Here is a 24,820-nt window from a genome sequence, read left to right as displayed (position 1 = left end):
TAAATTTGTTAATTTACACACATTACGTGCAGTTTCGTTCATTACCTATCATTATGTATAAGATTTTAAAAAATCACACCCACCTGTGATCGTGTCTCTTGATCACTCTACGCTTCTGGTATCGATTCCCATCGCGCGAGAAGACCTCGCATCAATTACCGTGGGTTTTTTCGAACGTTTACAATTCCGCATTTTACATCAAACACGTCGCACCGCAAAAACTGAAACGTCTTGCGATTAACCCGGCAAGGGCGTAGATCGAGACATGGTCGATCGTCGAATGATGCCGCGACACCGACGACGACGACGACGACCGCGACGACTAGCACGTCACAGACGCATCGCGACGTCTGACGTTCCCGCGTTTGTCGGCGTCGCGGTGCCGTCATGACGACCGCGTACGATAAAGTTCGCGTATGCGCCTTCGAAATGTGTTAAAACGCTTGCGCGGCTAAAAGCTACGCGAAATTATAATCCCGTGCACAGATTTTACAGAATCAAATCCATCTGCACGGAGAAAAAAAAATTGTTGTTGATGTTGTATCAACAGGATTAGTCTAATTGGAAATAATCTTGTTCAATCTCAATTCACAGGTCATGTTTTTGTTTTAATAAAATGAGTATTTTTTTTAATAAAATAAGCATTGTTTCACTAATATTGTTATTGAATTGACAAGATTATTTCCAATTAGACTAATGCTGCTGATACATCATTTTTTTCTCTATGTGCACAGTATTAACTGGAATAATTTACAGGAAATAACAGGTGTAATTATAACATATGATATCGTCTAGTGCTGCTAATAAAGCGTATTATGAATAAAATTTTCCATTTATTCCATTATATGTACAAAAATATCGTACATTTAGTATGACTTACGTTTTCTTCTCTAAATATATATGAATACATATATTATATTTTATATATAAATTTTATACGTATATATTATATTATATTTTATATATATAATACATATCACATGTATGTAGATATATAAAATATATTTTTAATTAATATACATCTATATATATTTTCATACAATATAATTTTAGACCGTAAAATATTTTTCTGTGTAACGAACAATTTCTTATCCCCAATACCAAAAAAATATTGTATAGCTTATTATGTTTGTATCACATTGTATGCTCAGATGCAATTACTTCAGAAAACGTAGAAATTAGGAATAGTACAACAATGTCTTAACCGCTTCGAAACCCATAACTGCATATGCCACGAAGAAACTTATCGCTCTCAGAGGTTGTTGTGAATATACTGCATACGATATGGTGTGAGCTACACGGGAAAGTACGAAGGTTCGTATCAGAATCTTGGCCAGCCATGCCGAAGGACCTGTTCCCAGCCAAAGATACGTGACTATGAACCAAGGCAGAATGTTCTCTAAGTCGTTCAAGTGTGCCCTGCGTACACGCTCCACATCTGGATCATCGTAAGCCACTTTGGCTTTGCTTTTGTTTTGGAACATAAGATCCTCTTGATTTGCAAATACCTACAACAATTGATCACAATCAGTTTCATTTTAGCTAATAGCCTCTAACGTTCATGTAACACTGAAACAGGACACGATAAAATATCTGTCTCCCCGTTAATTTGGTTAAGAAAAAAATATGTGCATTATTTAGATTTTAGATCTACAAAGTAAATTTTTCTTTATAATTCAAATATTTTCAAAGTTACTTTTTGCTACGCATTCAGCATTTAATAATAGTGACAGTCGTTCTCGAGATGAAAAATTTTTTATGTTTGAATAATTTAATTATACAGAGACATCTTTTATGGAAAAATCATGGACATATGGCTATTTAATCTAGTGCGGATATTTTATTACGTACTCTCTTTCGGAATCGCTGTCGCCCAGTTAACGGCACCATCGCCAGCATTTTCAGGACCAGAATGCTGCCCCAAAAGCCGAATACTTTAAGCAATTCTGGATTTATTTCCGACATTTTTTCCGGCCTTCAGATTAACCTTCTCGACTATGTAATGATGATTCTGCTCGTTTTATGTTGCACGCAGTTAGTGGAGAGCAGGAGAGACTGAGACCTGGGAGGGACTCTAATCGACAATGACCGGCACGGCGATACGTTCCCTACTTCATCTATCTCACACACACACACATATTACACACATACACACACACACATTACACACCTTGAAAAGGATATATATCTTTTACATGTATTATGAAACATCTATGAATATAGTAGAGTACTTTGTTGTCGTTCGTGATAATCGTGAGTCAGCACAAACGAGGTGTGTGGGGAGTAATTCAATTTTTTTATCTTTAACTATACATATTTAACTACATATTTAATTATCTCGCGTATAATTTATTTGTTTCACAGACATAATAATCATTCCGATACGCACTGTACAAGGTTGCGCTGCTCTTTCAAACATGTTGACTTGTTCTAAAACTGGTTTAAAATGTATTTTGAACTGGCTTTAAAAAATGTGGCATTCTAAATATGTTAATGCAACTTTATCTAAAATGTTGTATCGTGACTTTGCACCTAATTTTATGACTTTACGAAAAAGCATCTTTTTTGAAGAATCAAAGAAAAACTTTACACAAGTACGAGCCAATTTAGCAAATGTGTCTAAATATTGAAAGATTATTTATCATAAGATCATGATATTAAATTCTCAATTTTCGTTAAATAATTGGAAAATCGCTTATACATTCTTTCAATAACATGCTACTCGGCAAATATTCGAGATGAGTCAAAGGTTAGAACCTGCCGCATCTCCTTGACCCAGCTGTCCTAGCTTAATCTAACGCTTGTCCTCGTGTTCGTCGGCTACGTTCGAAACACGCGACGGCCAGCGTGGCATTGGTCCACGATCGCCCGCGATTGGCGGATACTTTCGCGATGCGAATGGTTACGACCGATGCGATTGGTTCCTCGCGCGCGGCCGCGTTCTCCACGCGCGCGTTGATTCGATATCTTTGCAGACTTGACCGTCCAATCATCCTCTAGGAAACTCTGCCGTCCAACTCGTTCGTTAGAAACCTTCCATTCGCTCTTGCTCTCGCGAGAGGTGAACGTTCTAATATTGTCGAGGAAGGTTCTCGAAGTGACCGCGTGCAACGCAACGAAAACGCGCGACCGTAAAGTCGTCGCTCGACCAATTCCGCCATTTTAAGTTAGTTTCTTTTCCCCGCGTTTTCGATTAAAATAAAATTAAACGCAATCCGCTAGTTTCCTTAATAAACAGGTCGCCGTCCAGTCACGTGGAATTCCGAGAAGGGATGAGCATAACGGAGCTAATCGAGGCTAACTTCACGCTGTTTCGCGTCTCGGTTGGACACTCGTCTTTGACAGAAAAGTGTAGGACTTTTATTATTTTCTATCTTTCCGACCTATACATCCAATCTTATGATTTCAATCTCTTAATTTAATTTCTGGCTCGTCCAGTCGGCAATAAAATAAACTGCCGCTCCGAGCGGAGCGGTCTGCGCGCTTCGCTCTCCGAGAAATCTGAAATCACGGCAATCACGCACCTCCGAAGGTGGTTTTTAAATCGAGGGACTCCGGAATCGCGAGAGACTCGCGAGAGTCGCGAGAGAAGCCGAAGCGAGCGCGAGTGCGAGTTGCGCGCGTGCGCGGCGACGGTCAGATCGCTGACGCAAGGGAGTACGTCAGCTGTTTTGTTAGACTCTCGTGGCGGATAGACGTGCGTGTATGTCCGTCGTGTCGTTCATCGTCGTCATCGCCGTCGCGCCCGTCGTCGCTGTCGGGAATGGTGCGTTGATCGGTGGGCATTGTTGACTTGACTTGGAGGGGCATCTCTCTCTCGCGCGCAACTTTCCTCGTCGTCGTCGCCCGTCGGTCGGTCGCACGGCAACGGGTTCTCTCTCGCGCGCACCTTTGTTCGCCGTGTACGCGCGCGTGAGAAGGTGTACTGCGTGTGCGTTTCCGAACGATTCTACGTGCGTACGCGCTCTCGCGCGTGTGTGTGTCATCGTCATCGTCGTCGTCGTCGTCGTCGTCAGGCTCTCGTCAACCCGGATTGATTATCCCGCGGGAATCCCTCGGCTCCGCCGCGTGGGACACGTCCAGCCCGGACCGTCCAGTCCGCGACTCCTCGACGCGACAGGGTCGGGACGTTCTCGCCTGCTCGCAGTGGTAGACACATTATTGTGATATACATAGAGAGAAGCGCAGAGTGGAGACATGGCGCAGCCGACGAGCAGCGCGCTCCGGGCGCTCGCCCTAGAATACAAGAGCCTGCAGGAGGAGCCCGTCGAGGGCTTCCGCGTCAAGCTGGTCAACGAGGACAACATGTTCGAGTGGGAAGTCGCGATCTTCGGCCCGCCCGACACTCTCTACCAGGGCGGATATTTCAAGGTATCCCCCCGATGATCCTGGATACGCTGTTTACGCGGTGCATCTCCGACAACGACATCCGATGCGCGCGGGTGTATTTGCCGAGCAACGAGTATCGGACGGTGCAGCTACGCGTTACTAACCTTCTTGGTTATGTCGCGCTCTCTACAGTCTCTACGTCGCGCGTCTCGTTCCCCGCTCCGTTCCCCCGCGCGCGCGGAGTCGATTCCGCGCGCGCTATTCCGCGGGGACGGCTTTTTTGCGCCCGCCTCGAAAACGGAGCTCCCCCCTCCCCCTCCTGCTTATTCGGCGTTATCGCGGGATAAACAAAGGTCCCTTGTGCGGGTTGACGGGTGGGCTTTTAAATGTGTCGCATGGCGACTCGGCATGGACGCGAGATATATCCCACTTTTTTTTTTTACGATAGAACGCGGATAACGCGTGCCACGACTTGGCGCATTATGCGGTCCGACGTATTATTGACTGCCGTTTCGGTTTGCCAGTAAAATCCATACGTGTACAAGCACGCGAATTCTATTCCTGGTAATGCGATGTGGAATACTTATCGCCGCGGCCGTCGCGATATCGCCAACATTTGCAATATGTTTCTATCTACTTGGATTTGCTAATACGTAAAAATATCTTATCTAACGCGTTGAAGTAGGACGGTAGAGAGTTCAGATGAGTTTGACGTCTAATTTGACGGACATGGTCGTAAAGATTGCAATCGTTTCGCAAATAGTCATCGGAGTTCGTATTGTTCGTTTTTTAATAATAAACGGCAGCCTGAATGCGCAGATAGTTCGCGTCGATGCTTCACGTTTCTGGAAATTCTAAAAATAATTTGCAGCTCGACAAATCGCATTCTAATCTCATAAATCGAGCGCTTACATTTTATAGTCCGGTCTAAAAACAAACGCGAGTTATTTGTTTGTTTATTAGAGAGACAAGTGTCTCAATTAATACGTAGATTGCAACGCAAAACAGTTTTCGTAACAGATCTGAATGATATCGTCACCCAGTATACACGATACAAAGACACAAGGAAACAATAGTAGCCTGTTAATCGACGTGTATATAATTAGCTCGATAATGAAACTGTTCGAATGGCCTCTTTTACCGTCGCCAAATGTTTGCACGTGCGACAATGCGGAATTTCGCGTTCGCCGCATACGGCCGCGAGCGCCTCGTTTCCTATCCTTGAGCCAGTGTTTATCTCGGAAACTTCAGCGTTTTCTTGCCAAGTGAATTTTGACGATCACCCGCGCGTCGCGAAGTCATTGGGTCTACCTTGACCAGTCGATGACAATTTTGCTTTAGATATTGCCTTCTTTCCGTCGTCGAGGATTAATTATTTCTGCATCGGTATTTAACAGAATTAGATGGGAAACAGTAATAACCGATCATCGTGCTAATCCAGGAAGGATTTGGCGCTTTCGTTATAACATCGAGATTTATAACATCGAAATTCTGTCTCTGTCTTCTCAAACATCCCGGATAGCATCTTTAAAGGCCGTATTCTAAGGCTGCGTTTCGATATTCACTACACAGAAAAAAAGAAGTATAATCTTGTACATAAGCAAGAATCTATAATCTTAAAATGAGATGTAAATTGCGTTAAACGAAGAAAACTTGTTTAAATGAAGGTATTTATATAGTTCAATCTTTAATCAAGAAAAAAAGTTGAAATTCTTATAAGAAGATTATAGATTCTTATATACAAGTAGGGGAGACCGGGGCGAAGTCGGCCCTTTTTTTTCGGTGCCGATTTTTAACAACAAAATGAATCATTTTAGTGAAATATAGTATACCATTGTAAAGAGTGAACCCTTGGCTACAAAATTTATATAGGCATTTTTGGTCTACGTCGCTTTGTTCAACCGGTATAGAGTAAAAACGACAAAGGTGCAAAAATCGAAAAGTCAAAATTCCATTCTCGGACTGGATTTTAAATAAAGATACATAATTTTGATCATAAAAAATAATAGAATACACTTTATTCATTGTTTTTTAGTAGAAAATGGAAAGCGGAAAATAATTTCAAGAAAATCAATTTTCTTTTTCGCTAACACAGTTAAAGCATGTAAAAACAGAGTCTGACGAGCGCACGCACTCGTTGTGTACCTTACGCTTGCACGAAATGCACTGTTTTTCATCGGCTCTGTTTTCTATTATCTCCGAGCATACGCAGCATATATTATTTCGCTTTCTTGACTTTGTTTTGGCTTGGAAACGACTTCGCCCCGAACACAAGTTTTAGGTTTGGTCGCTTATAAAATAATAGAAATCAATGAAAAAATAAAAAAACTGCACTGGATTCGTGTTCAGCATGCATTACTCTTTAGAATCACTTACTTTGAGATTCGGAGAGACAATAATACTTAAGATATTATAAACTTTTGACGCGGAAGAAATTTTACTTTTGACCTGTAAAAATACGTTTGCTTCGATAAGAATCACAACATGGCACGTAACCTCACTAAACTCCGTTGGTCACGTGGGCACCATAAGCCGCACTTACAGTATTAATGGTGAGTTCACACAACATACAAATTTCGAGATAATTGCAAAAACGACTCCGCCCCGGGGCCGACTTCGCCCCGGTATCCCCTACATGAGTACTGAAAATCTATAGTATACGTGACGTAAACTATAGATTTTCAGTATACTGGCAGTGAATATCGAAACGCAGCCATAGTCGTTGATTGATCCGCGATTGATTTCATTTCAGAAAGAGAGATGAAACGTGAAAGATGAAAACGATGAAAGATTGATTTGAATTTGAATCTAGCTCGAAACTTGATTTTCAGATTGAGTCTATGAATACGGCCCTATGATATGATGTCTAAAAAAACGTCTCAATAACTTTAAGATAACGTCTTATGTCCCAATTTTGGACACGGAGCCGTCTGGGACATTTAAAAACGTGCGAAACGTGAATGTGCCTCTGCAGGTGCGAGAGGAAAAAAAGAATCGAAATAATTTTTTGCTTCTGATATAACGAGGTGCCGAGGGGGAGAGGGGCTTGATGCCCGGCCTAGGTTAAAACGGCAGACTGTAAAATGAGTTGTGTCATTCGGCCGTCGCGGCTACAAAAGTTTTTACGTGTCCCGTCCGCTTTCTAAACCACTCTCTGCCTCGTCGTGAACGAGTGAACGCCTATTCACGTAACGCAACGTATCTTCCCACAACGTAACCGGGCGGTAACGAGCGCGGCGTTTCTTGCGGAGAGGAGAGACCCCCGGTGTACCACCACCTCTCGCGCGCATGTAAATCCCTCTCTCGATGGTGGTTATTTCGAAAGACTGCGTCCACTGCTCTCCGCTCTCGGCGCCCTGGATCAATCTATTATATTTTACCGTAATCGTGTTAGCCCTTAACCGGTGAATGCTCGCGCGCGCGTTGCGCCGCGCCGTGTTGCTCAGGTAAACAATCGCTTTCATCTTACGCCGCGTTTGAGGTGTCCTCGTGTGAATGAATAACTTCTGCGTTACCTTAGTTTCATTGTCTAGAGGGGCACGAAGTTTCTACGCCTTTATTTATGGATTTTCTGGCCGATTTGAAATCGATTCTTCCGTCACCGGGGAATTTCGCGAAATCAAACGGCTGTCAAAAATTATTAGATTGTAAACTATAAACTCTTGTTTCTGAGCTTTGAATGACTCGAGTGTACGTGGCGCAGAGATGTGCGACCGAGATTGCATGCCTTATTTAGCTTGAGATAAACCTAACTTTGCACGGTACTAGAGGTAGCGCGACGTAACTCTAACGGAACCGAGTCTTATCAAACAAAATCGCGAAAGAACACTGCGTCGCAAAGAACGATATATACGTGTGAATGATACAAATGCAGCGCGCTGAATGAATTGTGTATGCACATAATCTAATCTGAATCGCCTTCATACATGTTTAATGATCGTTGCCTTTTAAAATGAAGCGGAAAATTTCGATCCGCCTTCGGTTTATGGTTGGGTATTCGAGACACGCGTATATACTGGCACGTGATACCTAAATATATCAATTATATTGAAATATCAAAATAAATATCAATATCAATTATCAGATATCCAATATTAAATATCAAATATCTCTTTCGCGTTTTAACAGCACGTGTGACGGGAGACATCGAGCCTCGCAATTCTTTCGGGTATAACCGACGATCCCGACGATCCTCTCGCAAGATCACGTTCCATTTTATCGAGAGTCTCCCCTCAGATCAAAATTTATGCACGACTCGGTAAAAGGCGAGGAGCGTGCCGATACGACTGCCAAGTTACATAAAATGCCATCGAGCATTGTATTCTCGATTCTATTCCTGGGTGCAAGCAGGCCTTTACCGATCGGCGGCACGGCCGACCAACTTTCACCTAATCTCATTCCCGCTTAAGACGATCGTTCGTCGCCGGTTTCGTCGTCGTTCGGTGCATGACGAAAAATCGATCCGCTATCCGGACGAGCACACGGCGTTTTCGACCAAGCGCGGCCAGCAGCAAGCTTTGCCGTTTCATTTTCCACCAAGTCCGTCTCGATCAGACTTTATCCTTTCACCTCGCGAAGAGATTGGCGGGAATCCCGCGCTTCGCGCGAGTGCCAGAAAACTTTTCGCGATAATATGACTTGCGGAATCGATAGTCAATACTGGCGAATCTTTAGAGAGAAGCTGCGGATGTCGATTCGCTCGGATCTGCAATTCTGATAGGAAACATATTTGTTATATCTTATACGGATGTTGAGAAAGCCAAAAGTTATTTTTACCTCTTCCTTTCTTCTCGTGAATTGCTAGGCGAAATGAGAGCTTCATTATTCCAGAAGGAAAAGTGATAACATTTACAAGTTACAAGTTACAGATTTTATTTGTGTAGAGTGCAATACAACGTATGAGATATTAATTCAACACAGAAAAAAAAGAAATCAAGACTTATATACTTGTATATAAGCAAGAATCTATAATCTTGAAATGAGATATAAATTGCGTTAAACGAAGAAAACTTGTTTGAATGAAGGTATTTATATAGTTTTAAAAAAGTTGAAATAAAAGTTGAAATTCTTATAAGAAGATTATAGATTCTTGCTTATATACAAGTATATAAGTCTTGATTTAACACTTCTTTGTTTTCTGTGTATGAAAGTGGAAAGAACTTATGTTATTATAGTTTAAAAATTTGATACATAAAAATATACAAGGCTGACGAGAGAGCGATTGACATTGGACAATTAATCGGATTTTAAATTCTGTGCCGCGTCTCTCAATTGCATTTTTAAGTTTATTTTGAAGTTAAAAATTGTATCAGTCTCATTCTCGAAAATATCCGATCTAATTGATCTGCCGTCAGCCATAACACGATTCGATAGTTTTAAAAGTCGCCACCTAACTCGCGTTACACAACGTCGCGTTACGATGACCAGACTTGCTTATTGTCGAAGTAGGTCGCGGAAATTTGTAGGTCACACGGTGGAGTTGCGATGAAAGATGCCGAGGTGATGGTTCCGTTCCGGAGCAACCTGCAAAAATCCTCACGATTCGTGATCTCTCTTCTGCAGAAACAACTTTTGCGAATATAACTATTGCGACATATAAAAATTTGAACGCGGGATTTTGCTGTGAAAACAGAAAGCTTGTATTATGGACACAATTCTCGGAATATGCTGACAGTGCCACGTAAGATCGCACGCTGATAATCGCGATCAATATTGCGGTATCGCATCAGAAAACGCGCGTGCTTGCATTTTTTTACTCCAAGGGGAGTTGACTGCCGATAAATAATAATTACAAATGTAAAGCTTAATTTTTCATGTAAAGATTAAAAGTAAGAGTTACGTTGAGCATTATTGATCATTTAACAATCTCGTTAAAGAGATAGATGAAAGAACCTTTTCAACTAGAACTGGTGATTTTCTTCGAAGGCTTTGAGATTCAAACTTCAAAGATTCGAAATTTCGACATAAAAATCTTCGAAGCTCGAAGTTCCGAAGTTTCGAAGAATCAAAATTATATACGAATATTAATTTAATACAATAGTAATAATACCGCAATAAGCACACATTTATAAAATTATGTGACAAAATCCGAATAAAATTTCCAATGTCGCAAATATATTTTTCGAAGCTGCGTCGAAGAGTAACAACCCTATTTTCAACCATGAGCCCACCAGGTCCGTTTTAGTCCGAATAAGCAGTTTTGGAAAATTAGCTGCAACGAAAATTGTCCGAAACTCCGCAACGAGACAATTTGCGAAACACACACGTGGAGCAGAGGAAAACGCGGAGAACAGTCCGAGAGTAGAATTTTCGTGACACTGTGTAAGCGTGTAGTCGGTAGAAAGTAGGTTAATTCTAGAACGCGGTTATCCCGGAGGACGAGGTGGATATTTGGGCCATGACCAGGTCGCGATCAATATAGCGTCCCGACGGCGAAGCCTGCATCGAACAACCATGGACGCCCCTTTCGCGCTCCGGAATGGAAATCGATAATATCGCCGTCGCAGATTCCCGTCGGAGATTCCGTGGCCGATCGAAATATCGGATCTTATCGACGTCGACGTCGACGTCCGCGCGCTCCGATTTTACATCTCGTCTCTCGTTATCTCGGCTATACGTTCTAAACGGCCATGTTGCTCTACTTTCGCAGCAGCATCGGAGAACTCCGATGTGTTCATTCACAGGTCGTGGAGTAATTAACTTCCACCGCCCGCGTTAATTCGTTTTCATCAATTCGAATCGCAATTTTCCTCGATAAAATGTGAGAAACAAATTGCTATTTGCCAGTTTTCAACTTCGCATATCGTTGCGAATAAGAGATTAGAAAGTTTATCGGTGAAATTGCGAACGAAGCGTAAGCTCTCGACGAAAGGCTCGCATAGGGAGGTACGAAAACCGGTATAACTCGGGTGGGTTCACTAATTTTTGGGTACTGTACGCATCACACACGGGGAACATTTCCCACGTTTGGCTCGTGAGAATAGAACCGACGACCTTATTAACGCGACAGGCATATCTCCGCGCGCGTGTGTAGCGTTGAATATTGAACCTCACCGAAATTATAACGGTTTTGATTCACGAGGAGATAGGTTGGAGCGAGGTGTGTGTGTGTGTGTGTGTGTGTGTCTCCATGCGGACTCTTACGGTCGGCGTACGTGGGCGTCCCGACGACCCCGAGTCCGAAGCCCGAAGTCGAACGTCGAGAATATACCTTGACGAAGCACGATCTCGTTATGTTGCAGGCACACATGAAGTTCCCGCCGGATTACCCATACAGTCCACCGAGCATTCGTTTCATGACAAAAGTTTGGCACCCGAATGTATATGAGGTGAGTGAATATATACGGGAATTATCGATCCCCCGCACACTCTCTCTCCCCCCGTTTCGACCCTTTCCTCTCGCACGTGTGTGTACGTGTGTGTGTGTGTTTGTGTTACGTGCGTGTCCTCCCCGTCTCCCTTGCGTCCCTTTTCCGTTCATCCGTCCCGCTCTCACCCCGCTCTCTCGCCCTGCCTCGTCTGTATAACGACCGTCCCGCTCGTCCGCGTCCGCCTCTCTTTATCTTCCACCCTCCGCCGCCATAGCTTTTACAACCATCAGCTTTTACATCGTCACTTTCAGCGTTTGTGAAACCACCCGGGCCGTCCGAAACCCCGGGCCGTCGGCGTCGCGTCGTTTCCATCGAGACGCAACGGAGGACTGGAGGCAGAAGGGGGAGGGGGAGGGGAGAAAAAAGAAAGTGAAAACAGCCGACTCGAAAAATTGCACGTTGCGTATAGTAGTTTCTCGCCCGAGGTTGCATTCATATTGACGTATCACCGCGCGCCGCCACGTTCTTGGAACGTCCGGCCGTACTTACTATATTTATCGCGGGACACGCGTCGCGTCACGTTCGACTTTTGTAAAAACGTCCTCTGCCGCGATTTCCGTTTTTCCTTCGCCACGTCCGTCGACGTGCGAATTTCACGCGCGACGATTAGCGCGCGGGGAAACGAGGCAACGAGCCGCCGACGTCGGCACGCCGCTAATCCGCGACATTTTTACGAGGGCTGATCGTCGGCGTTGTCCGCCACTTTAAAAGGTCGAAAGCGCGACGGTCGGTTTCCTGTCCGCTACGCCCAAGTACTACATCGTGACATTTAAGCTTCGCTCTCCGTTCCTTCGTTATAGTCTCGTCTAATGTCATCCACGCCGAATAAAACGTCGATCGAAATAAGATACGTTAAAATATCTTCTCCAAGTTTATCTACCTTCTTCTTATACGGTAGTACACCCAGCTGACTTGCCCCCACGTGGTCAATAAGCGCGAATATAAAATATTGAGATTAGCAGAATATTTTGCGGATCGTATCATTTGGAGTGTATCGTTTCCATCGTTAAGATGGAAAATAGGGGGGGAATGCATTTCCGCGTTCTTCTTTGGTATTGCCGGTAATACCATTTGCGTTTGCATAAAAGTATCGCATTCCCACACGCTTATATCGACCTCGGCCGGCGCGGCGCGGCACATCTCTTGCTCGCTGTTCGTCGTATATGACCCCTTCGGCGGCTAGCGAAGCGAAGTCAATGACCGTCGAAAGCCCGTGTGGACATCCGTGTCCACTCGCCCGTCGTCGATAGGGATGGTAACGACGGGAACGTGTTATGAGTAACGAGACAAACACGAAGACTCTTTTTTTTTTAAAGGTCTGGGCTGTCGAAGAGAGGATATTAAAGTTCGTGAATTGTAGACTGTTATTCTCGCAGAGAGCGCTCGGTTGCAAACGGCACATGCTTGTAGTACAATGTAACATTAAAAAGTGAAATAACATATTGACGTGTCGCGTCGGGAACGCGAATACGAATATAAAATCGAATGTTTTAAATATTCAAATCGAAGATTTTAAATCGTCGTTTGCTTCCTATCTCGGTTCAAGTGTCCGAAACAGTTGACTTTGCTAATCGATTGATAAGCCGAAGCAGCTTATCCTTATGTAACTGTAATTTTGTATTATTTTGCAGACAGACACGTAGGCACGTTTTAATTCTCGTTTCTATCGTACGTCTAACCCTGAACTGTGCGTGTTGTTTGTACTCCGGCGCATTTAGATTCGAAATACGTAGTGAAATCTTTTTACATTGTATCCATTCTTTACATTACGCGTGATCGTAGCGAAGCCACTAATTGCGAAGTGAAAACGGCGATCTCTAACGGCCAACGAGGCAGAAACCGTAAAGGAGTAAACTCTCGGATGTATATTAAGGGAAATTAATCACACACGGAGAAGTCGACTCCTTATCTCGCTTTTTCTTTCGCGTCGCGTGAAATTTTATTTCGATGATAATCTCGCGCGCGTTGCGCAAATCCTCGGAGGAAACGGCAACTTACTCCAATATGTAGAGGTCTTTCGCAATCGAAGCGGCCCGTGCGTCGTGGAAGGTTCACTCGATATACACCGCATGGCTTAACACGTGCACGGTTTTCGCTCTTCTCGCAGGCCAACTTTCCCCGTCGTGAAATTCATATTATTTGTACACCTGTGTATCCTGCACGTTACGCGAATCCTTCCCCGTCGTCTTCTTCGTCGGCGTGTAAATAATAGGAATAAAAAGACAACGGCGTTATTTAATTTAGCTTCGCGCATACGGAATGTATGCAGAGTAACAATAAGTAAGTGAAAGACCGTAGATGATGTATAATCAAATTAAAAGAGAAGTTAAACGGTCAGAACTGGATCTTGGTTGCCTAAATAATACACGGAAAGAACGGTTTTGCTGAAGTATCTAAAAATTTAGCTAGATGTAGATCTGAAAATAATTTTGTTGCACCATCAAAATAATTATGTAGAACACTCAAACTGATTGTCAAAATGTCGAAATTTTTTACAGCATCATCATCATCATACTTCAGCGACCTGTTATAATTATTTTGATGATGCAACAAAATTATCTTCAGATCTGCATCTAGCTAAATTTTTAGATACTTCAGCAAAACCGTTCTTTCCGTGTATTTGCGTCAATTTCACGTGTAATTCTTTGCCTTGGCAAATCACGCGCCGTTACTTTCAACCTTAAAACGCAGTCTCAATCAAAGCTGGAACAGCACAGTCACATAATTAAATTAATAATCACTTTAATCACACTAACATAATCGTTAGCATATTAAGATACAGAACAGGATACGTGTGTATAGAAAATGTTGCAGAGTAATTTTACATACATTAAGCCACCAAGTGTCGCGGGCGCGGGTTTCTTAAGCATCAGTCTAGAAATTTCATTTTTCTTTCCACGCTTTTTCCCACATCTTCCTTGCATGTGGATCTCCATATACAGATCTCAAGTCACCTCTGCCTCGGTTGCACTTGGCGCGATTCTATGCGTCGGCATGGCAGTTGGCACTCGACTCGTACAGCCGCTTGTACAAATGCATGCACGAACACAGCCGATGTCTATCGCTGTCGGAGGCGGTCGTGTCAAGTGCCGGGCGTTTACTCGAGGAGCTCGCCTTCGCCTTCGCGGCTTATTACGAGGTGTTCGGAGTCGAGCCTCGAGCCACGGTGAAACCACGATGCGCCTTGTCCTACTTGCCGAACATCTTCGCTCGGGAGAGACGAGAGATAGAAGCGCGGTTCTCTTGTGAAGAAACTTGCGCCGGCAAGTGTTCTCTTCTCGCGATTTTCATGATGCTTGTCACGCGATTACCGAACGGCCCAAGATCTACGTCTTTATTTATGCCGTATATAAGATATGCAGCCATTCTCGCGTATCGATGATTTTGCGCGCAAGGTCGATAACGTGTAATCTTGGTCTCAGAAAAATCGTCTCTCGCCTCTCCGAATATGGTGTAGAGTCGCGTAGGGGCCCTGGCGAGACTTCTCTTTACTCAACTTTACTGTAAAGGTATAATACTTGGAGGTCTCGTCCTTCGAGCGACGACGTCTTCTCAGGGACAACAAACGCGGAAACCTGCAGAAGCACCGAGGCCGCCATGCGTTGGCGAAAGGAAAACAGAATCATCAACGCCGCGCGTACAAGCTTATGACTCTCTTTCTCTTTTCTTAAATAACAGTAAATATATTTAGAAATCGCGGAAATGTACATATAAGTATCTTTTTAAGCTAAGTATCTTTTTAATGATAAATTAATTAGCACATATGTAAAATTGACTCTGTATGCGAGTATAAATACAAAGACACAATTTATTGGGGGGTGAACTTCCGGAAGTAACATACGTGAATTTCAAAGCAAAGAGGAAATGCAATAAATATTAGGAGAATCGGTATAGGTCTAAAAAAGGCTACTTCTTTCTCTGTGTAGAACGGTGATCTGTGCATATCAATCCTGCATCCACCCGTAGACGATCCACAGAGCGGCGAGTTGCCCTGTGAGAGGTGGAATCCGACGCAAAATGTCAGGTGGGTGCGGTGTCGCCAAAAGAAAAAATGGGAAAAAGAATGAAAAATTGCGATCGTCCGCGAGCTAACGATAATTCTCAAAATTTGAAACTGAGAAAACCGATCGATCTCTTCAGGCTTTGAAACTGAAACTGAGAAACGATCGATCCTTCAGGCAAAATTGAACAGCTTTATGCTGGAATTTTGGAAAACACGGATTGAAATGTTAGAATTAATTATTAATCTATTGTGTTTCTCGCGTCTCAGGACTATCCTGCTATCGGTGATCTCGTTGTTGAACGAGCCCAACACGTATAGTCCAGCCAACGTTGACGCATCCGTGATGTATAGACGCTGGCGCGATTCCAAAGGAAGAGACAAAGAATATGAAAATATCATAAGGTAAGATGTCGTCAGTAATGCCGCGCGGCATTGCGTGACATCACGCGGCTGCAGGGGCCTTTGCGCGTTTTCATTGGAATTACACTGCTACCGGATCCATAGCGTGCTAAAAACTGTGCCGACTGTGTAAAATAGATAACTGCGGGAACGAGAATGTCGGTAACGTAAATGTATATGTTTTAACGCTGGAGCAGCCATATAAATCTATCTAGAAAAACCATTGTCCTAATTATAATCGAAAATGAGAAATACGAACTGGTTTTTTTAAAAAGTTATAGTAAATTACCTATTATTAAAAGAATATTATTTAGGCCCAGTTTCACAAGTGTCGGTTAACTTTTAACCTTAGATTAACTCACTCTTCGTCTCTTTCTAAGGGGGACGTTAGAAGGAGATGAAGAGTGAGTTAATCTAAGATTAAAAGTTAACCGACACTTGTGAAACTGAGCCTTAAAAAGAACAATTTTTGCGTTGTAAATGATAAAATCGAGTAGTTGTTTCTTGGAATTTGTCCATCAATGAAGTGATTACTAAAATTATTTTATACTCTATCTTTACGTAAAATATAAGCAGAGAGTTCTTATACACATACACACATAGCATATTTCTGAAAAATCTTGGAAATTTTTGTCAAGATTTTTTATTGAAATCGTATCTTCGAGGATTTTCCTTATGCTGGAAATCGGCCACAAAAAATATTTTCAAGGAAGATTTAAATAGATATATATTTTAAACAAGTTTCATCTTTCTTCGTTTGATAAACAGAATATTGGCTGCAACCAGCGAGGGTGGGTATTTTGTCAAATATTTATTTCGTACATGTTTTCTATCTAGGAAACAAGCTCAAGCTGCCAAGATGGAAGCCGAAAAGGAAGGTATTGTCGTGCCTGTAACTTTGGAGGATTATTGCATAAAGACTCGAGCGAGGCCGGCCGAACAGCAACTAGATATGACGGACTTCTACGATGACGAGTACGAGCTGGATGACGACGAGGATGAGCAGTTGAGCGCGACCGATTACGAAGACGGCGACGATAGTGGCAATGGGGAATCGTGATCCATTTCTTAAACGATAATAATAAAAACCCGCGAATCGCTAATTATTATATATCAGTTCTGTATAGATTAATAAATTAACGAGCTTTTAAACCGGACGATCTCTCTATTTTTCTTGCCGCTACCGAAATTCAAATAATTATTTTTTTTTGTTGAAAAGAGAACCAAATAAAATAAAGAGCACCAAGAAAAATTTAGAATTACGTAACGTCTCTCTTAAGCCATCGTTAATCATCGTTATCATTTATGTTTTTTAAACCGGTTATTTATAGCCTGTTATAATTATGACTTCCTGTTTCTTAAAAAGAAAAAAAATAATTTTCATGATTTCAAGGTTCTCTTGTGAAGTAATAAGTCTGCTAACGGTGGTTTATATATATATGAAGGATAATATTCTTTAACTCTTGTACCGCCGCGGAGATATTTGTTAAACAGCAAAAATTGGATCATGTAATGAATTATTTTATTTATTATGACGCGCGCTCGGAAAATCTAATTATTCACATCATGTATATGCAGAATGTATTAAATATACATGTTAAACTGTACATGTTATATGTACTACTCAAACGTACGGTAGATGTATTATACAAATATGTAATATAATACTCTATTCAAAAATTCATCATAAAAATATTACGTAAAAAATTGATACAAGCTACAATGGATTGAAGAATGATCCAGTTTTGGCTGAGCGAGAGTTAATAGAAAGATTGAAATGTTAATAGTCGTGTGAAATTATGGAGAATCCCGTGTTTACAAGCTCTTTAACTTAAGCAATATGCTACGGCGCGCGTGCGCGCGACATGGATATAAGTACTATGGATAGGAGCACTTTGCTTGTTGTGTTGTGGCTGGCACTTTGATCTTTTAAATAGGAACGGACCAATTGATTTACCTTGCGATGACAAACGTTCGATAAAAAATGATCATAATGTAAGTACTGTAAGTACGCGATCGATTTTTTTTACATTTGGGATCTAGTTTTCACGCCTTGTTCAAAGTTGTAAATGGGTACATCAATTGATCCTAAGTATAATATATCTATATATAAAATTTGCGTTGTTTTGGATAATTATTTATGTTACGATAACACAAAAGATAAAAAAAAATCCGTCAGGGGAAGAATTCAATCTAGTGTAAGAGAAAATAAGCTGCCGAAGACCTGTTAAAAATTATCAGTAATGAATTTCGCATCTCTCACACACTAGGATCCATGTTATATATTGAATATCATTAATTATATTTATATATGTATGTGCATCCATATATCGATGTAATCATACCGGTATTTTCGCCGTATTATTTTACTGAATTACAAAATGAAATTAACAACAATATCATGTTTTTATTTTCTCGCGAGTCTGAACGACAGACTCAATCATGGCTTTTAGGAACAAATAACTTTTTTACTACATCTTAATTTTGATTATGAATGAACGATATTAAATGTCTCGAGAGAAGAACTTATGATGAAACTTATACGCGCATGATGCTACAGCCATGTTACTTTAGCTTATAATTTTCTGAAAGATCTCTTCGCTATCATCTTTCACAAGAGGAAATGAAGCTTTCCAGATAAAATTGGTTAAATGTAAGCTTACTACTTAAGTGAAAGGTATATCGCGGATACAAAACTAATCGATTCTGATAGCGTATCTGTGCTTGTATGACTGAAATTGTAAATAGTACGTGAAACTCAATTTTAAAGACACGAAATATATAAGTGGTACTCTTTTTACTTATTTCTTTATTAGCCACTTCATTGAAAGACCAATATCGGATGTTGAAAGTGTTTAAATGATAAAATAAAAGCAGGAGGACATTTTTAAAATCCCGATAGCTAAGCATATACTCTGCGCTTCTAGTAGTGTTGTAGCTGAAGTGAATATTCCCTAGTTCCTTCGACGTATTGTAAAATCTTTTCTCATTTCATGTTTTTCTTATATAGCTACTTAATAATAGAAAACATACAAAGTACTGAAAAAAACAAACAATAATTTATATATTACATAATTCTTTCCTCCTCTTTTTGTACATACCAATAAAAAAATTTTTCCTTCGTACAGTTATTAAAATTAGCGTAATACTACCACACACATGCTTTGTCGATAATTTAGTGAATATGGGTAATGTGTCAGGTAATATTAATCATTTACTATTAATTACCTTTTTCACATGATGATAGGCTAATGTGAGGAAATATGTGTAAATACATTTTATTATGGCAAAATATTGGGCTTTTTGTGTATCTTCTTAATTACCGATACCGCACATCGGCAAATAATAACGCGATAATATATATAAAAATATGTTTATTCTTCACACAGTTTTACATGCACAGCGATTGCACAGGATAATGAGATTATAAACATAATGTTTTCATATCATCTTTTATGAATTCAAAAAAGAAATTGTAATTGATTAATAACTAACCGACCATTGTATGCAAATTGTAGAGGCAGTTATAAGCAAACGTTTTTATCATGATGATACAGATCATCGTTTTTCCGCGCATACAGGACAGAAGGCACATTAAAATTGTAAAAAAAAACTTCGTTCCCTCGAGCACAAAAAATATAATTTTTTTAATAAATTTGGAACGATGAAGTATGCGCCATAATGAACGCGAGTCGCAATAAACGCGTATATCGGTTAGTCGTAAACCCTGTGCATCTGATATGCAGTTTTTAGATAGAAAATGTTAATAAATACGAGAAAATATGCAACAAAGAAACAAAACTGAAAATGTCGTAATATTGCCGACGATATGTTGGTGGGACATTCATAAGCTTTATCTTACGGCTAGTATTATGCTTACTTTTAAAATTACTTAATAGCTTATCCCGAACGATATTAAATTGAGATTATTGTCATGTGATTATATGGACGGCTGTTTAATAACGATAATGTTGATTAGCCCAGCACTGCGAGCAATAATATTGGTTTTCTGGCGACCCAAAGAATTGGCAGTGTTCACCGCGGCACTCTCTCACGGTGTCCTATGTAAATGGCAATTTTAATTAACAGAGTTCATATATTTCTTTCGTAAGTTACTTGACATACCTTTAAATCACTGTTGTTCCAAACTTCTGGCCCCATATTATTTGATGGAGTTTGATCATTATAAAATGTAGACCTGCGAAAAGAATATTAATTTACTCTTCACGTGATCACAGCGAAGAGAATTTACATTTTACAATTATTACCTCGAAAGATAAAGCGTATGATCTTTGTTTGTGTTAGTGGGTAATAGTTTGCTAACGCTCGCATGACTACCGCGATCACTGGCAGCGTAAAATTTGGACCTTCCGGCACCGTAATTCAGTTCACTACCCGTGTCATCCACCTGATGATCTTGTAGGTATCTGTAACATGCAAGAAATCTATATAACTGTCCTCAGATCTATCGAACAAACGAAGTCGAACAAGTACCTTGCATGGGCACATTGAAGATAATTTTGCAGCATTTGATCCACATACTGATGACGTCTACTCTTTATCCTCACGCACAACAAACCTTCTGTGGAAATTCCACCGTTCGTGGAAGGTGGACTCTTTGGCCTTTTATTCGTCATAGATAATAGTTTTTTACTGACAGATTTACCGATAGAACCGAATTGTTTCGCGACCTCTAACAATTGCTTCGCAGTCTTTGACAAAGGACCATCCGTGTCGGAAAGCCTATCAATATCTTCGGATGTGAAACTTTGATACTCACAGTCTAAATACTGTCGCAGTAAAATTTCCATCTACATGCAAAAAGTAATAAAAATAATTTCGTTATCTTATCAATAATTTAATGCTTATTAGTGTGCTAATAAATACACGCAACAAGATTTACTTACGGTATCCTGCGTACAAGTTAACAATTCTCGTGAACCATCAACCCAATCCCAATCAGGACCAGGATCGACGGCAAATAAGACTGACAACAATTTGCCCGTGTCTGGATCCACTAATGGTATGCTAACTCCTTCGCCGCAAGCGCTACCATAATCATTGCACCCGTCTACAGTTACAAGCGGGGAGAAGTGAGCAGAATGATATGCCAAGAGTAAGGGTGTTCGATGACAATGCGTAGGCGGTACTTCCAAGGGTAAATACACTCCACCGAATGGGATCGGCGCTAAAGCTACTCCGTCCGCATCCTTCAGCATAGTTTCCGCTATAACTATTATAGGCCTTTTTAAGACATGGGCCAAGGTTAAGACGTGTATCTGAAATGAAAGCAGACTCTGTAGTCTCGAGAATAAAAATTGATAGAGTTCGGGAGAAAAGAGATGTTGCGGTACTTCTTCAAGGCTCTGGTAAGAGGTAGCAGTCTGATTTCTGATTGTCGGAGAGGCCATGTCCACTATACTTTGCCATTCCGATAACCATTCCGCTTCCGTATACGATAACCCTGCTGCAGCATTTAAACCCGTTTGTCTCCATTTCCATCGTCTGAAAGTTAGTCTGATAGCGTTATGATATCCAATACAACTTCTATTTCAATTAATCCCTCTCTGTTTAAGATTAAAATTCTCTCATTTTATACCTAAAAAGCGCGTGTCTGTATTCTCCTTTAGTCAAAGTATTATGCAGTGCCTCTCTCAGGGTAAGTAATCTGTCATGAAAGCCCCACATCCCCAACGACGCAGCGTGAAGCAGACAATTGCCATCTCCAGACGTTGCAAGTGGCCAAAGGACTCTGGTGCTTCCATTCTTGTACCACCAGTTCAAACGACCTGCAGCTTCCAAGGAATTCAGGCATCCGTTCTCTATGAGATCCTTCTCCAAGAATTTACGAAACGAATCTAGACACAAAATGTCAGTCAAATATTAGCAAAAATACTTGGGATAGGATACTTATGGATGTTCAAGCGAAGAAAGGCACCTGGATACACAGACAAGTCTGGCAGTGAAAACGTGAATTCCGGGGTGTCGGGAGTTCCTAGGGCTGCTAATTGTGAACGAGCGTAGGAGACGATTGCTGCATTTTCTGTTGCACGGGAAATACCCCTGGCCAATTTTTTCGTAGCACCCGTGGTGCTCTCCAGGTCCTCCAGGCCACTATCGGGTGGACCCTCGCTTTCCAATCCATCGTACATGGATACACCGACGCTCATAACACAGCTGTGTCCTGTCAATGAGCAGCAAAAAATTATCTACAATATACTCGAAATGAGTCATCAGTCTTAGTCACAACTCGTCAGCTTTGGAGGCTCGATTTTGCACAGATGATTAGATAATTATTTCAAGTGGCGATGTTATCACAGATAGATTGTAAAATTATCTTTATTAAAATTATTAGACTAATTGAATATAATTAGACAATCATGTAACCTTTAAAATTTCAGATTAATCCAAAAATTTTATCAAAACGCATTAAACAAATTTGGAGCACGCTTCTCGATAACGTACCGAATTATTTAATTTTTCTGTTAAAAAAAAAAGACAAATAAGAAGAATGGGAACATTCAACCGGAGCAATTTTCGATATCAAACTTTGTCAAATGCATTATTCAGGCAATCTGAATTAAAATCTTTACGGAGATCGATCAAACCGTCCTACAGCGTCTACCTCTCGGATCGGGAAGAGCAGGAAGAGAGAGAGAGCGACAGTTCTCGCTATGGCTATTCTAAAGCTGTAAACAAACGATGCGGCGCGGCGGCAATGACAAAACGCACAAGGTCACTACAGAGATTCATAACCGGCCTTACCGGCCGCGATTACGCGCGAATGTCAGCCGAGTAACCGCGCGCCGCTATATGTAGTACATCGTATGTATGTACATATATACTGCGTACATATACCTACGTATATAGGCAGCCTACAGAAATAGGACAAGGTTTCGCGGCGGCCACCACTTTCAACGACGGAAAAAAAGAAGGAAAAAAAAACTCAACGCGTTTAGAGGAAAAAAAGAAAAAAAGAAAGAAGCAACGCGGCGTGAAATCGATCGCGACGAACAGCGCGAGCGAAGGCACACCTTTCCGAAAAATGCGACTTTCGCTCTCGTTCAATCGTCATCTGCGCGTAAACATCTGCGTGGGAGTCTCCTGTCGTCCCAATACGGGTGTACGGGATGTCCGAAACGAGAGGAGGAAGGGAGGAAGAGAGGGGGAGAGACAGAAACGAGGAAGAGCGATCGTGAAAGCGAGAGAGAAATGCGAACCTTGGGCCGTTTAATGCCGTTATCGAATTAACTCAATTAACTCGCGAACGCGACGCAGTAGCGCGGCTGCCGATATTGCCGATTGTCCGGCCGATGTCGGCGATGTCCCAGTCGATGTCCCGACGTGTGTCCTTCTCATATTTCGCCGAGGCGATGGGGATCGGGCTGGGCGCTGGGCGCGAGGGGACGGGTACAGAGAATCCGATCGCGAGAGGATCACGGCGCGTATAAACACGGCGACATAACCTTACGGGCCCGCTTGACGGATCTCTCGCAGGCACTCGCAGGTGCGACAGTGGTGTGGGAGGGCCGCGGAGAACCGACTGCGCGGCTCGCACGGTACTGTCGGTACTTAATTGCGCGCACACGGTGAAACTTTAAACGGATCACATGTCTCGACCTCGACGTCGCGTGACAGTTAGGCGCCGTGTACGCGTGCGCACTGCGCGTCAATCCGCCTGGCAATACGCAATACGCCTCTTTCGAGCGATTCGCGCGAATTTTCTGCGCCTCGCGCGGAAAGGCGGAAAAAGGAAAAGAGGAAATGCCGCGAGATCACGAGTAGTCACAAATCGCGATCGCGCGTTTGACACGTTTGACAGTTCGACACTCACATGGGGGAGGAGGAAACTTCAAGCTTGTATATAATGTGATATTTTCTTTTAATATTAGAGTAGAGACATTGGCTTATAATCACATAAAATTTTTGCAAACGCGTATTGCAAGAAAATTTTATCGTTGTTACACATCATGTATCAAAATTACTCGATAATCTTTCTTTGTGTATCATATTTTATTTAACACTAGCAGTAGTTAATACAATATGCAAGTTTCTAAAAATAAATAACAATTTTAAAATATAAGTTTATAATATTAACGATAGAGTGAGATACCTTAACCAGTTTTCTCGATATTACAACAATTAATTATAATACATATGACATAATAATATTGGTATCGACAGATTGGTATCACTGAGTCCACAATTTTATATAATTATTATTAATGAACAAGAGATTTTATGTGTATACATTTGTGTAGCATAAAAAATATAGAAAATTGTATATTAATTAAAAATGCGGTCACTTATACAGGCAGAATGTTATACGATATCTTGTACTTGTATGTAAGCAGAAAATTTATAATATACGAAATAATATTTTTTGGGATACTACATTAAAATAAAATTGAAGAGCGAATATATGAAATCAATATACAATGTAGAAAATATATACTTTATTTTAATAGACTTAATTATATTCACAATATATCTTATAGCAATTCGATAAATGCTGAAAAAACAATATATACCAAATCGTTGGTAAAAATAATATCACATATCTTTGTTCTAATTGTCACATTGTACGTATTCATTTAACAACATATCACATACATAATCACAAATAAAAATTACAGAGCAGTAAGTACATGGGAATCGATATTCTAAAAAACTTTGACTCATTGTTGAGTAATGTCATTTAGATTTTCTAATATTTAAT

At 41.2% G+C, this 24,820-nt stretch overlaps 3 protein-coding genes across 5 annotated transcripts; 1 reads left to right on the top strand and 2 right to left on the bottom strand.

Annotated features, from left to right (window-relative positions):
• Positions 1-813: 813 nt before the first annotated feature.
• On the bottom strand, positions 814-2,093 carry LOC139817144 (microsomal glutathione S-transferase 1). Its single transcript, XM_071784994.1, has 2 exons — positions 1,852-2,093; positions 814-1,508 (listed from the first exon to the last, which is right to left on the bottom strand). The coding sequence occupies exons 1-2, from the start codon at positions 1,963-1,965 to the stop codon at positions 1,179-1,181; spliced, it is 444 nt and encodes a 147-aa protein (XP_071641095.1). The 5' UTR covers positions 1,966-2,093; the 3' UTR covers positions 814-1,178.
• Positions 2,094-3,428: 1,335 nt separating this feature from the next.
• On the top strand, positions 3,429-18,897 carry LOC139817143 (ubiquitin-conjugating enzyme E2 R2). Of its 2 annotated transcripts, XM_071784992.1 has the most exons (5): positions 3,446-4,371; positions 11,571-11,657; positions 15,626-15,723; positions 15,970-16,104; positions 16,939-18,897. In XM_071784992.1, exons 1-5 carry the CDS (start codon positions 4,198-4,200, stop codon positions 17,159-17,161), a joined length of 717 nt encoding a protein of 238 aa, XP_071641093.1. In that variant the 5' UTR covers positions 3,446-4,197; the 3' UTR covers positions 17,162-18,897. The 2 variants fall into 2 exon arrangements, with proteins under 2 accessions (XP_071641094.1, XP_071641093.1); XM_071784993.1 differs by lacking the exon at positions 11,571-11,657 and having other exon boundaries at positions 3,429-4,371.
• Positions 18,898-19,460: 563 nt separating this feature from the next.
• On the bottom strand, positions 19,461-23,735 carry LOC139817139 (OTU domain-containing protein 7B). 2 transcript variants are annotated; one of them, XM_071784985.1, is made up of 9 exons: positions 23,322-23,735; positions 22,040-22,285; positions 21,701-21,959; positions 21,456-21,606; positions 21,009-21,380; positions 20,596-20,912; positions 20,370-20,528; positions 20,227-20,299; positions 19,461-20,162 (listed from the first exon to the last, which is right to left on the bottom strand). In XM_071784985.1, the coding sequence occupies exons 2-9, from the start codon at positions 22,269-22,271 to the stop codon at positions 20,058-20,060; spliced, it is 1,668 nt and encodes a 555-aa protein (XP_071641086.1). In that variant the 5' UTR covers positions 22,272-22,285; positions 23,322-23,735; the 3' UTR covers positions 19,461-20,057. The 2 variants fall into 2 exon arrangements, with proteins under 2 accessions (XP_071641086.1, XP_071641088.1); XM_071784987.1 differs by lacking the exon at positions 23,322-23,735 and adding an exon at positions 22,727-22,923.
• Between the last annotated feature and the right edge of the window lie 1,085 nt (positions 23,736-24,820).

Source organism: Temnothorax longispinosus, chromosome 8 (genome assembly GCF_030848805.1).
Source record: "Temnothorax longispinosus isolate EJ_2023e chromosome 8, Tlon_JGU_v1, whole genome shotgun sequence".
NCBI classification, from domain to species: domain Eukaryota; kingdom Metazoa; phylum Arthropoda; class Insecta; order Hymenoptera; family Formicidae; genus Temnothorax; species Temnothorax longispinosus.
Note: the sequence above shows the minus strand (reverse complement) of the source record. Positions and strands in the feature narration are given on the sequence as shown.

Bases quoted from the DNA above. Each gene is read 5' to 3' on its own strand.
- LOC139817144 (XM_071784994.1), bottom strand. From the start codon at position 1,965: ATGTCGGAAATAAATCCAGAATTGCTTAAAGTATTCGGCTTTTGGGGC. The intron at 1,509-1,851 runs GTACGTAATAAA...CAATTGTTGTAG, and splicing joins GACAGCGATTCCGAAAGAGA to GTATTTGCAAATCAAGAGGA.
- LOC139817143 (XM_071784992.1), top strand. From the start codon at position 4,198: ATGGCGCAGCCGACGAGCAGCGCGCTCCGGGCGCTCGCCCTAGAATAC. The intron at 11,658-15,625 runs GTGAGTGAATAT...TTCTCTGTGTAG, and splicing joins GGCACCCGAATGTATATGAG to AACGGTGATCTGTGCATATC. The intron at 15,724-15,969 runs GTGGGTGCGGTG...CTCGCGTCTCAG, and splicing joins AATCCGACGCAAAATGTCAG to GACTATCCTGCTATCGGTGA.
- LOC139817139 (XM_071784985.1), bottom strand. From the start codon at position 22,271: ATGAGCGTCGGTGTATCCATGTACGATGGATTGGAAAGCGAGGGTCCA. The intron at 21,960-22,039 runs GTGCCTTTCTTC...TTTTGTGTCTAG, and splicing joins AGACTTGTCTGTGTATCCAG to ATTCGTTTCGTAAATTCTTG. The intron at 21,381-21,455 runs GTACCGCAACAT...CTTTCATTTCAG, and splicing joins CTTACCAGAGCCTTGAAGAA to ATACACGTCTTAACCTTGGC.